At 39.5% G+C, this 18009-nt stretch overlaps 1 protein-coding gene across 3 annotated transcripts in view; it reads right to left on the reverse strand.

The window, feature by feature from the left end:
• SMG1 (SMG1 nonsense mediated mRNA decay associated PI3K related kinase) overlaps positions 1-18009 on the reverse strand; it is a 113712-nt gene that overhangs the window by 4917 nt on the left and 90786 nt on the right. For 2 of the 3 annotated variants that reach the window (XM_002755938.7, XM_078344781.1), the window contains 12 exons: positions 17464-17690; positions 14325-14475; positions 14033-14222; positions 13391-13860; positions 11146-11283; positions 8518-8670; positions 6351-6530; positions 5374-5601; positions 4239-4450; positions 3960-4066; positions 1911-2090; positions 1723-1829 (listed from right to left, as the gene is read on the reverse strand). In XM_002755938.7, coding sequence (XP_002755984.1) covers positions 1723-1829; positions 1911-2090; positions 3960-4066; positions 4239-4450; positions 5374-5601; positions 6351-6530; positions 8518-8670; positions 11146-11283; positions 13391-13860; positions 14033-14222; positions 14325-14475; positions 17464-17690 — 2343 coding nt within the window. The remainder of the gene's footprint in view (positions 1-1722; positions 1830-1910; positions 2091-3959; positions 4067-4238; positions 4451-5373; positions 5602-6350; positions 6531-8517; positions 8671-11145; positions 11284-13390; positions 13861-14032; positions 14223-14324; positions 14476-17463; positions 17691-18009) is intronic. The other variant, XM_078344780.1, reaches the window with a different exon arrangement.

An 18009-nucleotide genomic window follows, 5' to 3' on the forward strand; every position in this document is an offset into this window, starting at 1 on the left:
AGGATATTCAGTCTCTTAATTTTTATCCCACAGAAAAAAAATGTACATTTATAATGGAGACATCAAGAGGATACCATTCTTGACCAAATGACCTAATTTATCACCATCAAAGATGGCATAAACTGATGTGTCTCTTGATATAAAATACTGAGAAAGAAACATCACTGATGTTGCATTCCTTCTAAAACAATGTTGAATGAATTGAATTATAAGGAAAATATCAGACAAATATAAATGGAGGCACATTCTGCAAACCAACTAATCTAGACACACCAAAACTATCAAGGGAAAGGAAGAGGGAAAGGCTTAGAAACTGTTCTAGGTATTAAAGCAGAACAAGAAGTAGGACAGGATGGAGAGTCCCTGACTCATAATGGGTCCAAATGACCATTTTTAACTTCAACATGGGTTTATCAGGGTATTAAATGCATTTTAGACTTACGATGGATTTATTGGGTTGTCATCCATCTTAAGGGGAGCACCATCTATCTGTATGCAAAAATGCACAATGATCTTTGACTAGATGTTGGAGACGGGGGAAACAGGGAGTTCAGACAGGAGGAATAAGCAATAAAGGACACTTTGAGGTAACTGGAGAAATCTGAATGTGGATTGAATGTTAGATAATAGTATTACATCAATGTTAAGTTTCCTGAGTTGACAATTTTACGGTAGCTACAGTATTATAGTATTTTGTTCAAGAAACCCATGGTGAAGTATTTAGGCATAAAGTGTTAAGATGTCTGCAAAGGACCCTCAAATTGTTCAGAAAAACTGCGTGTGTATACACACACACAGAGAACAATGAAACATGAAAAAATGTTAACTGATAAGTCTAGGTAAAATGTTTATGGGCATTCCTACAACTTTTCTGTAGCTTAAAATTTTTCTTTAATAAATAGCTGGGGCTGGGGATGGATATTCTCAAATTTATATATTCAATATTAGTAAGACTAATGAAAAAATTTCAGAGCAATGACTTCAGACAATTGTCCCCATTAGCAAAAGGGAGTGTACAAAGATGCTTTACAAATATAGGGTGAGTATCCCTTAACCAAAATGCTTGGGACCTGTAGTTTTTGATTTTGAATTCTTTGAGATTTTGAAATATATACATGTATATAATGAGGAACTTGGGGGTGGGATGCGAGTCTGCACACGGAATCCACTTATGCTTCATATATACCTTATTATACAGATAGCCTGAAGGTAATTTTATACATTTTCAGTTATTTTGTGCATGAAACAAGGTTCTGACTAGGTTTTCACTAATGGGATCCATCAAGCGGTCAGGCATGGAATTTTCCACTTATGGCATCATGTCAACACTCAAAATGTTTCAGATTTATAGCATTTGATTTTCTAATTAGGGATGCTCCACTCACACTATACCTGCAACCCAAAGCGTCCTTCACATTTCATTTGAAAGCTTCAACAGTCTTCTTTAAATAGAAATTAACTGTAGTCTGATAGAGGAGGATCAGACTTACATTTTGGCTAAAACAGGGTTGGGGAAAAAGAAAGTGCTCATAGGGAAGGGTCAGAGTAAAATGGTGACTACTTGATAGCTCCAGAGCTGTGTTACTCAAAAATCTTCTGAATCCTGAAAATACATTTAAGTTCCTTGATGAACCACTAAGAAAATGGATGAGAGGGAGCTTTATAAACCTCTACTTTTCCAGCAGCATTAAAATGTGTAGCCCAAGTCTAAAACATGGTCACCTGTTCAGCAACTGACATCCTCCTATTTGGATCAACATCTCGGCCCTCTAACTTGGCTTTCACTCTCTTCCACACACTCACTGCATAGGAGTTTCTCTCTTGCACCGCTATGAAGCAACAAAAACATACGTTAAGTCAAACCATTATTTTATATAAAAATTTAAGGCATCTTTATTCTAACTAATTACCTTTCCCAGTTTTAGGGTCTCTGACTGCCTTTTTAGGACTACAAGCAACACTCTTGCCAGTTCCTGGAACAGTGCTTGGTGGAGTATCAGCTGATGTAGCAAGATTTTTCTGGATCAGCTTTCTAGCATTCTGTGACATGACATCAGGCTGAGTCTTCTGGCCAGTGTTACTCCGGACTGCTACAGAGAAACAGTTGGTGGCTCAATTTACACGTAAACAGAACATGGAGGGGGCAAAGCGGAGAGCACACGGGATTGGCGGTAGTGATTAACGCCCCAAATTAAATAATCAACTATAAATCCTTATCATTGACACAGAAATTGTCTTCCTAAAAATATAGCCTAAAAACAGTCAGACATTCGGGTATGAATTTGTACAATGATGTTTACTAGGCTTCTGCCATCAAAAACCATAAATATCAGCCAGGCACAGCGGCTCACAACTGTAATCCCAGCACTTTGGGAGGCCAAGGTGGGCAGATCACTTGAGGTCAGGAGTTTTGAGAACAGCCTAGACAACATGGCAAAATCATGTCTCTATAAAAATGCAAAAATTAGCCAGGTGTGGTGGCAGGTGCCTATAATTCCAGCTACTTGGGAGGCTGAGGAGAAAAAAATCTCCTGAACCCTGAAGGTGGAAGTTGCAATGAACTGAGATCACACCACTACACTCCAGCCTGGGTGACAGAGTGAGATTCAGTTTCCAAAAAAAAAAAAAGATAAAATAAAAACAAGAAAATAAAAAATAAAATTAAATTGGCCATTAAGTCATTTTTTAAAAGGTTATTTAATGACTGAGAAATTAACGGGAAAAAGGCAACAAAAATTGCATTTGCATAATCATCCCAATGTGCATATGCACAGAGAAGTAAATCAACAAATGCAGAGTGGTTTTGCGTCTATTTGTAATGAAACTATAAATTTTTCATTTGTACTAAGTATTTTCCTAAGATTTCCTTATAGATATATATTTTAAAATCATAAAAAACTTTTTAGTCAGGCCTGGTGGCAGGCACCTGTAATCCAACCTACTTGGGAGGCCGAAACAGGAAATTCACTTGAACCTGGGAGTGGGTGGAGGTTGAGCCACAGTTGTGCCACTGCACTCTGGCCTGGGCAACAGAGAAAGACTCCGTCTCAAAAAAAAAAAAAAATAGGGGCCGGGCGCAGTGGCTCACACCTGTAATCCCAGCACTTTGGGAGGCCGAGGCGGGTGGATCACGAGGTCAAGAGATCGAGATCATCCTGGTCAACGTGGTGAAACCACGTCTCTATTAAAAATACAAAAAATTAGCTGGGCATGGTGGCGCATGCCTGTAATCGCAGCTACTCAGGAGGCTGAGGCAGGAGAATTGCCTGAACCCAGGAGGCAGAGGTTGCGGTGAGCCGAGATCGCACCATTGCACTCCAGCCTGGGTAACAAAGAGCGAAACTCCATCTCAAAAAATAAAATAAAATAAAATAATATTAAAATTAAATAAAATAAAAACAATATATTTTAAGAAAAGTATTCAAATACAAGGCATTTTTATTCTCTCATAAATTGTTTCATTTTGTTTTGAGACAAAGTCTTGCTCTGTCACCCAGGCTGGAGGACAGTAGTGCGATCTCTACCTCCCAGGTTCAAGTGATTATCCTGCCTCAGCCTCCCAAGTAGCCAAGACAAAGGGCATCTGTCACCATGCCCAGCTAATTTTTTTTTTTTTTTGTATTTTTGTATTTTACCATGTTGGCCCGGCTGGTTATGAATCCCTGACGTTAGGTGATCCACCTGCCTTGGCCTTCCAATGTGCTGGGATTACAGGAGTGAGCCACCTCACTTGGCCTTTTTTTAAAAAATACCTGTTTATTTATTTATTTTTAAAGAGATAGGATCTTGAACATCTGGCTCACCTGAGTATTTTTAAGGATAAGCCAAAATCTGTTCAGTTCAAGATTACAGAATGACAGGGCTTAAGGGTTTAATATTAGACAGTCATATATAATTAAACATCTTAGCATTTATGTGTGACATTTTTAACAGATCAAGACTCAGGACTCTTCTCCTACCTGCAGCAAAGGATGGCTGATAAGTAGCAGATGACGTTGGACTCGAACATTCATTTGTTGCATCGGTGACTAAGGGTGATGCAAAACTCACTAAATTATTATAGATACTGAAATACAAAATAAAATGGCTTATTTATGAAATGTTTTGCCTGATAACTACTTACAAAAATGCAAAAAAAAAAAAAAAAAAAAAAACCTGAAAAATTAAATCAAAAGACAAATCTACACCAGTAGTTTTGTGCTTCTATTTTATAAATTTTGACCAGAAAGCATTCTTACCTCTGACTTTGTGTTTTCAGTTCTTTCAAGGTGGGAGTGATTTCCTGGAGCATTTCAACATGTTCTTGACTTCGAACCTGACCCATAGCCTGGACTAATGTAAACAGAACTGTTTGAATGTTGTCTTGCCATGATTTATATTCACCCAAAAACTGCCTAACACTGTTCTCATAGGGAACATCTTCACCATCTGACAGAGCAGCTTCTTCATCCTAGAATAGATACATTAATGATTAAGAAAAATAGTGTTAGTATCAGTAATTACTCTCGAGACAGTCACCTGGTGAATAAGAAGTAACAAGTGTTTCAAATATGAGTGTGTTTAAACTGCTTATTATAGTTCTCGCTCTTATTGCCTAGGCTGGAGTGCAATGGCGGAATCTCGGCTCACTGCAACCTCCACCTACTGGGTTCCAGCAATTCTCCTGCCTCAGCCTCCTGAGCTGGAATTACAGGCAGGTGCCACCACACCTGGCTAATCTTATATTTTTCAGTAGAGACTGGGTTTCTCCATGTTGGTCGGGCTGGTCTCAAACTCCTGACCTCGGATGATCCGTCCCCCTTGGCCTCCCAAAGTGCTGGGATTACAGGCGTGAGCCACAGTGCCCAGCCAGTTCAACTCCATTTTTATAGGAACTTTGTTTCCACCATCAAATAAAAATTCAAAGTAAATTCTAATATTAAATTATTTACTGTTTGTAATGATGAAGTAATAGCCTTTTCCAGAGGCTTAGTTTTCTTACTAACTAGACTCTGTTCAACACTGAAGAAAAGAGACAACATTTCATTCATTTGGCAGGCAAACTGTATGGTCGGCTGATATAGCTAAGAAGGAGAAAGGCTGGATATCTGAATGCTTACACTAGGTTCATATCTTGATTTTATGGTAAGTTATATCACAATAAAAGGAATCTATTTAAGCCTCAGTTTCTCTGTGTATGAAATTCAAACTACTACTACTGGCTTTAAAAAAACAGTTTATGAAAACACAAGTTAACTCAGTTAAAAACAAATTGAAAGATGTGATGAGATAAACTGTTATTTACAAAATGTCACTCTTTTTCCTATAAATAAAACTACTTGTACATTTTATAACAGAGGGCCAGTGAATGTGTGTTCATAGCATTAGTCTTACCTTAGCCATAGCTTTCAAGAGATGTTTGACATCTCCAAGCTGTCGGTTATGACCAGTAAGCACAATCTTTATATTATCAACCAGATTCTGAATTGTTTCACAGACCGTTTCTATCTGCTGCTCTTTCTCTGTCTGAATTGCCCTCTGAGTAGACATATCCTGGGTCAATTGTTTGTGTGCTGACAAAAGCCATTCAGAGCTACCAATAGGATGTTCAAGTCCAGTGTCCTAAATAGAACAAACATTTGTTTGACTTCAAGTATCAGCTGAAATAATGAGTCCTTTCTTCATTATCATCATCAAAAGATATTAGTAACTCAAGCTGACAAAGAGAACCCTCCGTTGCTAAGTCATGAATTAATTACCCACGAGTTACTTAACAGTAATCTCAATAATCTATGAAAAATAGATAAAGATTTTTACTTTTCTGCATAATCATTCGAGGTATAAATGCTTAAAAGTTTAAGACCTGAGAAATACATTCAGAATCACAAATATGACTGGCAATCCAGATCCCTAAATTCTAAGTAAATTCTAAGTAACTCTGAGAGAAGAAATGTGAACTTTCTAACGTACAGCTTTAAGCTTTCCGACAAAATATAAACGTCAAATTTACCAACTTGCTATTTTTGGCCTTCACTAACCTTTCCAGCATTCATCTTCCATAAGCCCTCCTTCTCCTACTCTATTTTCAGTGTATCTAAATCATTTGCTATATATCATCTTTCTCTTCCCTTTTAAATGTTTTGATATTCTGGTTGTAGCTCTGAGGATCCTTTACACTTTCTCATTTTTTATATTTTTAAACATATAATATGTTCTGGGGGCAGGGGGCTAAGAGGATAATTTAATCATCACTGTCCCCCCCCCATAACAATCTCTTATATGCTCAATAAATGTAAACAGAATGAATGTAGTAAATTGGTTTTGATAGTATCACATTAACCTTAATCAAGTTTACGTCCACCAAGACTCACCACTCTCTGTAATAAACGAAGCTCTAACTCAGACACTGAACTGTTAAACTGTGATGCAAATGAACACATCTGCTGACATCTCTTGATTAGTTCAAATAATGCTGCATCCAGGTTTAAGGCTTCTGCAGTTCTTGTTCGTAAACTTTCAAAATGAATGATATTGCTGCAGAGAAAAGTGACCTGTGAAGACAGAAATGGAACCACAAGGGGAGATGGGGGGAATGTGGAGAAGGGAAGTGGTAATTAATAACATGAAAATATACTACTTCCTCATTTTGAGAATTCAGGACCAGAATTGGTCCTGAAAATATATGACTCTTTTGGGAAATAGACCAAAATCTTATACAGACTACAAATAAATGTACATTTATATTGATACCATTAGGTCTGAGATGGCCAAAAGCACTGAAGAATAATTAGGTCAATGTATCTTTCTTTTTATTATTATTACTTTATGTTTTTGGGACAGAGTCTCTCTCTGTCTCCCAGGCTACAGTGCAGCATGATCTCGGCTCACTGCAACCTCCGCCTCCTGGGGTCAAGCAATTCTCTGCCTCAGTTTCCCGAGTAGCTGGGATTACAGGCACCCACAACCACGCCTGGCTAATTTTTGTATTTTTAGTAGAGACGGGGTTTCAACATGTTGGCCAGGATGGTCCTGATCTCATGATCCATCCCGCTCGGCCTCCCAAAGTGCTGGGATTACTGGAGTGAGCCACCATGCCCGGTCTCAGGTAAACATTATCTTCTACATGATTGTTTTTACATAGACAATTAACTCCACAACAAAGCTGTTAACATATTCAGCTACAATTTGTTAAATTCAGAAGACAATTCTGTCAAAATGTTGTTCCCCTTCTGCTTTTATTCTTGCCTAACTTATCCGGCAATATTAAGGTCATTTTAAAGGTATGATTAATTATTGTGGTGGTTAGTTTGTTTTTTTTTTCCTTTGAGACAGGGTCTCCTCTGCTGCCCAGGCTGGAGTTCAATGGCTTAATTATGGCTCACTATAGCCTTAAACTCCTGGGCTCAAGCAATCCTCCCGCCTTAGTCTCCCAGGTGGCTGGGACTAGAGGTGTGTGCCACCATGCCTAGCTTAAAAGTTTTTTGGCCAGGCACGGTGGCTCATGCCTGTAATCTCAGCAATTTGGGAGGCTGAGGTGGGTGGATCACCTGAGGTCAGGAGTTCAATACCAACCTGGCCAACATGGTGAAACCCCAACTCTACTAAAAATACAAAAAAATTAGCTGGCTGCGGTGGTGGGCACCTGTAATCCCAGCTACCTAGGAGGCTGAGGCAAGAGACTCACTTGAACTCAGGAGGTGGAAGTTTCAGTGAGTCAAGATCACGCCATTGCACTCCAACCTGGGAAACAAGAGTGAGACTCTGTCTCAAAAAAAATAAAAGGTAGCGATAGGGTCCTGCTATGTTGCCCAGACTAATCTCAAACTTCTAGCTTCAAGCCATTCTCTGGCTTCAGCCTTCTGAGTAGCTAGAGCTAAAAGGACATAGCACCATGTCCAGCTATGATACATTTTTAAATAGTTCTTAATAGGTATATACTAAAATATTTATAGATAAAATCATGTACTATTTGGGATTTCTACTAAATGTGCACAGAAAGGAGGATTAGGGAGTACGGGTAAAATAAGACAGACTTAAGTTGATCATTATTAACTTAATAATGTATGGTGTATGGGTGGGTATAATGTATTAGTACAATTTTGTACTTAGTTGAAAATGCCCGTAATTTTTTCGGTTCTCCTCCCACAGCCTCTTGACAGAGTACAAGGTCTTAAGACGTTTTATTGTCATGCAGAAAAAATTATATTTGAAGTACCTTTCCAAATCTTTGGATCACTTTACTTGCATAAAAGAAAACCTGAGAATCTTAAACAAATATGAATTTAAACCCTGTTTATTTTTCCACAGAGGCTGAATTCACCTAATAAGTTTTTAAATGGGAGGCAGTAAAGGCCCAGGAAAATAAGGAGCTGTGGGTTCAATTTAAAGCATGCCCTGAAAAGCCCGTCAGTCCCTCCTCCCAGTGCTGTGAACCAGAACATGGGCTCCCAAGCTCCCCTGGTTGCCCCACATATAACTTCCAGCTACTCATCTAATCCTGTAAGTGAATGCAAAGATGGTACACGTAAGTCACAATACCTGACTTGCTCTTTGGCTCTCTTTAAGGACAAGATTTCTTCTTTCAGCTATTGTTGCTTCAAAATCTTGTAGCACAGGGGCCAATGCAGGGTTGGCACCACCTGCCCACTTGAGTCGCTGTTCAATACTTGCTTCAAGTGCTGCAAGCTTCTCCTATAAAAAGTCAGCAGAATCTTAATGTATATGATATTCTCTACTTTCTATCTGTGCAGTATTTTATGTAACACAATAAAGATTCAAAAGAACCAGGGTAGACATGTGGAATTCAGAAAACAAAAGCTTTAACAATCACCTTTTTGAATTAACCTTGATTTCACTTTGAACATTTAAAGCCAAACATATCTGGCTTTCAGATTATCTTAAAATGTACAGAAGGAAGTTTCACTTTCATTTTAAAATAAAATGATCTTTAAAAAATAAAAACTCTGCTATGCCAAATTCTCACTGAGCTCTACGTGCTATCTGTAAGAAAATCCATTTATACTTTTTTTCTTTCGAGATGGAGTCTTGCTCTGTCATGTTGTAGTGCAGTGGCACAATCTCGGCTCCCTACAACCTCCACCTCCCAAGTTCAAGTGATTCTCCTGCCTCAGCTTCCTCAGTAGTTGAATTACAGGCACCCGCCACCATGCTCAAGTTTCACTATGTTGGCCAGGCTGCTCTTGAATGCCTGACCTCAGGTGTTCTGTCCACTTCAGCCTCCCAAAGTACTGGAATTATAGCCACCACAAGCAGCCCTCCATTTATACTTTAGCTTAAGAAAGACAAAAATTAGATTTCCACCAATTCCTAAGTTTGTTTACTAACTTGTAGAGACAAAAAAGAAAAATTATTGAGGCAAGGTCTGGCTCTATTGCCAGGCTGGTGTGCAGTGGCATGATCTTGGCTCACTGCAACCTCCACCTCCTGGGCTCAAGCTATCCTCCCACCTCAGCCCCGAGTAGCTGGGACGAGAGGTGCACGCCACCATGCCCAACTAATTTTTGTATTTTTTCTAGAGACAAGGTTTTACTAAGTTGCCCAGGCTGGCCTTAAGCAATCCACCAACCATGGCCTCCCAAAGTGCTGGGATTACAGGTGTGAACCACACCATGCCTGGCCAAGTCTATGAATAATGGTAAAAATCCATCCAGATTATCATGACAAGGAAAGTTTCACGTAACATAGTTATCTGATTATTTATTCAACATTTCAGATGGAGGCATTTACATTTTCTCTCCCCACTGCCCTCTACTTTCCTTCAATCCATGTCTCTAAAATCATAAAAAGGAAGAGTTCATTCTTTTAAGTTGAAAACATATCTTCTCTCTGACCAATACACTGTAGAGAAAGCTTATTTTAATCTTCAATGAACAGAGCTCCAAAAACGCTTCATTGCAAAACTTTAAAATATCACAGAAGTGATTACCTTGATTTTACACTGCTATTAATTTACAAAAACAGAAAAATGTCAGTTACTACGAGTACGTGAAGTATAAATGACAGACAATATAAAGACATAACCTTCAAGTCCAGTTTCTCATATATAAAAAGAAGCATTATATATTTAAATTTCAATATCCAGTCAAAAATAATAGTTCAGAAAAATATTCTGCTGCCTTAGGCATCACAAAATTCCATTATCTATACAACATAAGAAATGCCCATGCTTCTTAGGTACAATAATAAACAAAATAGAACTACTTCTATGCATTTCACAAAACAAATTAAGTATTCAAAGTTTTTCTAATCACCAAGATTTCCTTAATGAATTAAGGCACAGTAATTATCAAATTCATTAAAAACCTGAGATATCACTTTGGGAGGCCGAGGCGGGTGAATCACAAAGTCAAGAGATCGAGACGATCCTGGTCAACATGGTGAAACCCCGTCTCTACTAAAAATACAAAAAATTAGCTGGGCATGGTGGCACATGCCTGTAATCCCAGCTACTCAGGAGGCTGAGGCAGGAGAATTGCCTGAACCCAGGAGGCGGAGGTTGTGGTGAGCCGAGATCGCGCCATTGCACTCCAGCCTGGGTAACAAGAGCAAAACTCCAACTCAAAAAAAATAAAATAAAATAAAAACTAAGATATTTAGTATGTTTCTACTCCTGGTTCAAAATATACCTGTTACAAGATTCAGTTACCTTGGAGGGTAAGAAATAAAAAAGAGACCAGGTGTGGTGGCTCACGCCTGTAATCCCAAGACTTTGGGAGGCCAAGATAGGTGGATCAATTGAGGTCAAGAGTTCCAAATCAGCCTGGCCAAAATAGTGAAACCTTGTCTCTACTAAAAATGCAAAAATTAGCATGGTGGTGTACGCCAGTAGTTCCAGCAACTGGAGAGGCTGAGGCAGGAGAATCACTTGAACCCAGGAGGTAGAGGTTACAGTGAGGCAAGAGTGCCACTGCACTCCAGCCTGGGCAACAAAGCGAGACTCTGTCTCAAAAAAGAAGATATGTATATATACATTAATACATACACACACACACATAAATTAAAACTCAAAGTCAAAAGGATTATGCTCTTCTGGCTTGGAAGCCAAGGACACACACAGAGACACACTGAACAACAGAACACTAACAATAATGGTGTTGGTTATTTTTAGAAGGAAGATGTGAGAAAGGAAGATGTAACAAAACACACCTGAACTGTTGCAATAGAAGTTTCAATCTGGCTCAGGGTATGCAGTTTCTTTTTCATGCTGGTTAGGATAGCAGACCGTGGAGGAGGTGTGACTGACATGGCTTGTGGTCTATTGATAAGTAGATCTTCATGTTGCCACTGTTCAAAGAAAAATAAATGCAACAAAATCAGCAGGAAAAAGCCTTTAGATAAATAAGGGAAGGGAGGTACAACCTAGGACTGGAGGGAAGAGAAAAAAATCCCTGCTGCAGCCAATGGGAGGCGACCAGAGGAAAGTAACAGAAAAGACACACTCTGAAAAAAACCACATCCAGGTGAAAAGTCTTCTTGAGGTGGAGCATAGTTGATAAACTTCTTGGACCACTAACATGCAACATTTATTTTTTTGTTTTGTTTTGTTTTTTTGAGACGGAGTTTCGCTCTTGTTACCCAGGCTGGAGTGCAATGGCGCGATCTCAGCTCACCGCAACCTCCGCCTCCTGGCTTCAGGCAATTCTCCTGCCTCAGCCTACTGAGTAGCTGGGATTACAGGTACGCGCCACCATGCCCAGCTAATTTTTTGTATTTTTAGTAGAGACGGGGTTTCACCATGTTGACCAGGAAGGTCTCGATCTCTTGACCTCGTGATCCACCCGCCTCGGCCTCCCAAAGTGCTGGGATTACATGCTTGAGCCACCGCGCCCGGCCCATGTAACATTTAAATAGGAATTCTGAAAACGTTCAGTAGTCAGTGTAAAAGTCTAATATACAATCTCCTATAAAGACAATCTCTAGTTAAGAATATAGAGCAGGCTTAATTTGGTGGCTCACACCTGTAATCCCAGCACTTTGAAAGAGGCCAAGGTGGGTGGATTACTTGAGTCCAGGAGTTCAAGACCAGCCTGGGCAACATGGCAAAACCTCATCTCTACAAAAAACACAAAAATTAGCCAGGCATGGTGGCTATACACATGTAGTCCCAGCTACTTGGGAGGCTGAGGTGCAAGGAATGGTCAAGGTAGCAGTGAGACATGATCATGCCACTGTACTCCAGCCTAAGTGACAGAGTGCGACCCTGTTTAGGTGGAGTGGGGGTGTTGTCCAGCACAAAGTCTGAACAGGAGGGTGAAAAAAAAAAAAAAAAAGATGGCAGCAGTAACAGAACAAAGGACTGTTTCAACACAGAACCTAAAAGTGACAGAAAGTAGCAGGCAACTAGCAAGAGGCTCAAGCCATCTATTATGTTGCAGTGGTGATCCCAGAAGTTCCAAGGGACATTTGGGATAAGATTTAAAAGTTATACACTGTGATTTGAGTTTGCATTCAGATTTTTAAAAATTCAAAGGAATTTTACTGTTTTCCATAAGGCTGTCTTTTTTTTTTTTTTTTGAGATGGAGTCTCGCTCTGTCGCCAGGCTGGAATACAGTGGTACGATCTCGGCTCACCGCAACCTCCGCCTCCTGGGTTCAGGCAATTCTCCTGCCTCAGCCTCCTGAGTAGCTGGGACTACAGGCACTGGCCACCACGCCCAGCTAATTTTTTGTATTTTTAGTACAGCCAGGGTTTCACCATGTTGGCCAGGACAGTCTCAAACTCCTGACCTCATGATCCACCCACCTCAACCTCCCAAAGTGCTGGGATTACAGGCATGAGCCACCATGCCTGGCCAAAAAAACTGTATTCATAAGCAATATTTAATAATACAGACCATGCTTATTATACAGCCCTGATGGAAAGGAATGCTAAGAACACAAACCATAAAGGCTAAATGATCTCAGCTATACAGAAGAGAAGCGAAGTATCATTGGAAAGAGAGTGCCAAAACGCTATGCTGCATTTGCATTGGGTTGGCATCAGTTCAGGCAGTAAAAAAAAAAAATTCTTTGTATTATTCTATATTAATTTTCCCAGTTTTTCAAGTTTCCTACCTTGAGGAAAAACACATTATAAAGAAAAACAGTTGGCCAGGCGTGGTGGCTCACGCCTGTAATCCTAGTACTTTGGGGAGGCCTAGGCAGGCAGATCACAAGGTCAGGAGTTCAAGACCAACCTGACCAACATCGCAAAACTCTGTATCTACTAAAATACAAAAACCATCTGGGCATTGTGGTGCTCACCTGTAATCCCAGCTACTCAGGGGGCTGTGGCAGAATCGCTTGAACTTGGGATGTGAAGGTTGCACTGAGCTGATATCGCACCACTGCACTCCAGCCTGGGTGACAGAGTGAGACTCCGTCTCAAAAACGAAAAAAGAAAAACACTTACCTGAAACATGGCAATATGCAACTGAACCCGCTGCAGGCTTGTCTTACAAGAAGAAATACTGGTTTCCAGCCTTCGCACCAAGTCATGCTTCTTCCAGGCAGTGTCATAAGAACTTGCTAACACAGTCGCCCTATTCATAACCAACTGAGAGAACTTTCCAACCTGGATGTTATGTTCCACCGCTTTCTTACAAAGATCATCGACAGAAACTTTGCTTTCGGCACCAAAGTCCTTTGCCTCTACTTGAGCAATGATGTCTACACCCAGAGCACTGATAAAACTGCACAGTGTAAGTCCGAGGGCTTGGTTGGGTAGTCCTATCAAGAGCTGCCTCACAAAGTCAGCTGTGAATGCCTTGATAGGTTTGGCCATTTGGTCTTCACTGAAACAAGAGTTTCTAAAAAGGGTTTTCACATTGACAATCTGTACAGGCCCATTCACAGTATTCTGATCTTCAAGTGAACTTGATCCTACAAAAAGCAAAATTTTCTTATAAAGAATTTCATGAAGAAATAAGGTAATAGTGCTAATTTATAGTATTTAAGATGTCGTGAATGTATAATTAAATTAAGCTTGCTCTACCCTGCCCCCTTCCATAGTGCCTTATAACTAAAGCTAGCATGTTTAAAGGTATTATATTACCTGACAATGTTTTAGAAAAGGTACCACAGAGCCTGAAGAACTCCTTAATCGTCTGTAGTCTTTTTAGAAAGAAAATCTCTTCTAGCACCTGCCGGTGATTATCATCATCAAAAAAATTAACTTGAGTACTCCTGGCTTCCCTTATGATGTCAATCTTTCGCCAAGCTATAGGAATTTCCATCTTGTTCAACTACATAAATGAAAGAAAACAAAGTTAACTTCCCCACTCTTCACATACAGAACAACTATTTTATTACACTTGCATTATTTTTAAATCCAAGTCCACATTTACCTTTTCAACTAATAAGCTGAAAGCAGTTTCAACTTGAGCAAACATGCCATCAAATGCTACCAAAAGCATCTGGCCAGCTGACATTTTGGGTGTTTCATCAACTGAACCATTTCTTGGTTGAATTAATTCACCGTACTGAGCATGTAGTAGTCTACAGGAAAACAAAGGGAGTTAAAAACCTTTGCTGAAAAGTAAAGCCTTTGGTCAGAACATAAAAATTCAGTATATCTCACAGCTACATGGGAAGTGTAGAAAGCTTTCTGGCATTAAGAAGGAGTTATGGTATTTCACGTCCACCACAATAGGGTTTCAATGATTCCAATTCATTATTAACAATGGTTATATCATTAAATTTTATGCAAAGTTGAATGATTAGTCTCACTTTACACACAAAATGTGAAATAATATAAAATCCCATATTGAAAAATGTCAGAAATCACACAATTCTAAAGCTGGGGAACCAAGCAAATTACCAGGTATGTTTGCATTATTACCACAACATACGATACCAGCAACTATACTTGGGGTTTGTCTGGTTTTTATTTATGCACATTTTGAATATAAGGTCTTCAGAAATTCACCCCTGACATTATCATTAAGACTTACATAGCACTCATATATCCGGGCACTATTTCTTATCTCACACACATAGAGAAATTATTCCAAATGGCTGAACTATTAAGAATTTTTAAAGAGAATTAAAACTGTTTAGCTACCAGATAATTTCTCATGGAAAAGAGCTGTAAGATAGTATGAGAAGATTTTACTTGAGATTACTCAAAAAAAGCTTCTCTGAAACAAGACACAGATAGGCTGCCATAGATCCAGGCACAAAGCTTGTTAACCAAAGCACACATTTAGGCGAACATTCTTCTGCATGAGGATAAAAGGAACCCAGATTAGGATATTAAGAGAGACAAAATGAAGTCTGAAATTCAAGGAAAAAGAAAGATGTATAGATCTAGCATTTAACTTCTTAAATACTGCTAAAAATTATATGACAAAGCTGTTCTAGAAATAAACTAAATCATACTTAGCTGATATGTGTTTATGCTATTAATAATTATACTTTTTCTAGCTGGGTGTGGTGGTGCACATCCATAGTCACAGCTACTCGGGAGGCTGAGGAAGAAGAATCGCTTGAACCTGGGAGGCAGAGGTTGCAGTGAGCTGAGATCATGCCACTGTACTCCAGCCTAGGCAACAGAGCCAGACTCCGTCTCAAAAAAAAAAAAAAAAATAGGCCAGGCGCAGTGGCCTGTAATCCCAGCTATTCAGGAAGCTGAGGCAGGAGAAGGTTTGAACCTGGGAGGTGGAGGTTGCAGTGAACTGAGATGGCACCATTGTACTCTAGCCTGTGCAATAGAGCAAGACTCTGTTAAAAAGAAAAAAAAATTATATTCTTTCTCTTATTCTATGAATATAGCAACTCCAAAGAAACATGAGAAATAGGAAATTTCTGAATGCAGGATAATTCACATTAAGGAATTATTGCTACTTTTTTTGTTAAATAATGGCACAACATTCAAGAAAAATAAATTTATATTTTACATATCTACTTCCTGCATTTTTTTTTTTTTGAGAGGGAGTTTCGCTCTTGTTACCCAGGCTGGAGTGCAATGGCGTGATCTCGGCTCACCGCAACCTCCGCCTCCTGGGTTCAGGCAATTCTCCTGCCTCAGCCTCCTGAGTAGCTGGGATTACAGGCATGTGCCACCATGCCCAGCTAATTTTTTGTATTTTTAGTAGAGACGGGGTTTCACCATGTTGACCAGGATGGTCTCGATCTCTTGACCTCGTGATCCACCCGCCTCAGCCTCCCAAAGTGCTGGGATTATAGGCTTGAGCCACTGAGCCCGGCCTACTTCCTGCATTATTAATAGTTAAGAATGAAAAAACATTTACTTCAAAATAATTAGGGTAGTAAATTTAAAACAGACTGACCCAGGGCAGATAATTACCAAAGGTGGTGACACAGGGTTCATGAGACTATTTTCTCTACTTTCTTGTATCTTTGAAATTTCCCATGGGAGGAAACGGTGCTACAGTTCATTTCTACTCTCTCAATTATACTTTCTTCTGTGAATTAGATATCAGAATGCCAAAGAAAAAAGGCCCTGAGTCACTAGGGACAAAGGAGCTCAGGGCTTAGCTCTGAATACAATGCATGTCTGGAGGAACTGCCCAAACTCTACAGATCCAAAGTCAGATTACTTTTCTGGACTAAAGAGACAAAAAATACAATATTCAATCTAAAACAAACTTATAATATTTAAATTAATTTAAAAGTATTCACCTGAAGTGAGGTGCATACTCTGTTAGCTAAATACACTGTTTCAAGTGCCTCCACAGGGTTCTAGAAGATGACTTTAAAAACATGTTCAACTGTGTGTCTATGTACCTGTACATAACCACAGCACTAAAAGGATATATGTATATGACAGGACTATACACTTGCGCGCGCGCGCGCACACACACACACACACACACACACACACAAATGCATGTATAACTAGTGAAATCTGAGTAAGCTATACAGACTGTTGGTTTCACAATGTTGCTACTGTACTATAGGTACGCAAGATACTAACACTGAAGGAAGGATGAAGTGTGCACAATACCTGCCTGCACTTTCTTTTTAAACAACTTCTTGTGATATATAAATATTTCAAAATAAAAAATTTTTTAGGCTGGGTGTGGTGGATCACACCTGTATCCCAGCACTTTGGCAGGCAGAGGCAGGAGGATCACAAGGTTAGGAGTTTGAGACCAGCCTGACCAACAAGGTGAAACCCCGCCTCTATTAAAAATTTAAAAATAAAATAAAAATTAGATGGGCGTGGCGGCGCATGCCTATAATCCCAGCTACTCAGGTAGCTGAGGCAAGAGAATTGCTTGAACTTCGGAGGCAGAGGTTGCAATAAGCTAAGAATGTGCCACTGCACTCCAGCCTGGGCAACAGAGAGTGAGACTCTGTCTCGAAAAAAAAAATTAAAAGATACATATATGAGCATTTATATGTAATCATACCTGCTCTAAAAACTAAAAGTAAACTTACGGTAAAGTAAGAGCTCAGAATCCCTTTCTCTCACTGTCCCATCTCTTTTACGAGGAAATGGTACAGCCAGCATTCACTTGCCTGGCAACATCGATGTAATGAGCATGTGTTTCTTCTTCCAGTCCCATAGCTGCATTTCTTAAGTAGGCCTGAAGAGATTCCACTAGAGTCTGCAGGGGAACGCCATCAGTGGTCTGCTCGATAAGACCATCCAGTTCATGCAGCATACTTTCTAACGTGTATTCCCCTTTCATTAAACACCGAAGTGCTTCTGGAAATATGATTTGCCGGAAATTTGAGTTTAATTCCTATAAATATGAGAAAAAAATTTTTAGTGTTTTTTGAGTTTAGCTAAGTTACATATTTGGAGACTTAGAGCCATATATTAAGAGCAAACTTATGTAATTATGCCATCAACTCATTGATATAAGAACATCATTTTTTAAAAAAAAGTAAAGATGGGGTTTCACCATGATGGCCAGGCTGGTCTTGAACTCCTGACCTCAGGTGATCCACCCACCTCGGCCTCCCAAAGTGCTAGAATTACAGGCGTGAGCCACAGCGCCCAGCCAAGTACATCATTTTTTAACTTTTTGTTTCTACTTTTAAAATTTTTCTTTTTAAATT

The sequence above is a fragment of the Callithrix jacchus genome, chromosome 12, assembly GCF_049354715.1.
Source record: "Callithrix jacchus isolate 240 chromosome 12, calJac240_pri, whole genome shotgun sequence".
NCBI lineage: Eukaryota > Metazoa > Chordata > Mammalia > Primates > Cebidae > Callithrix > Callithrix jacchus.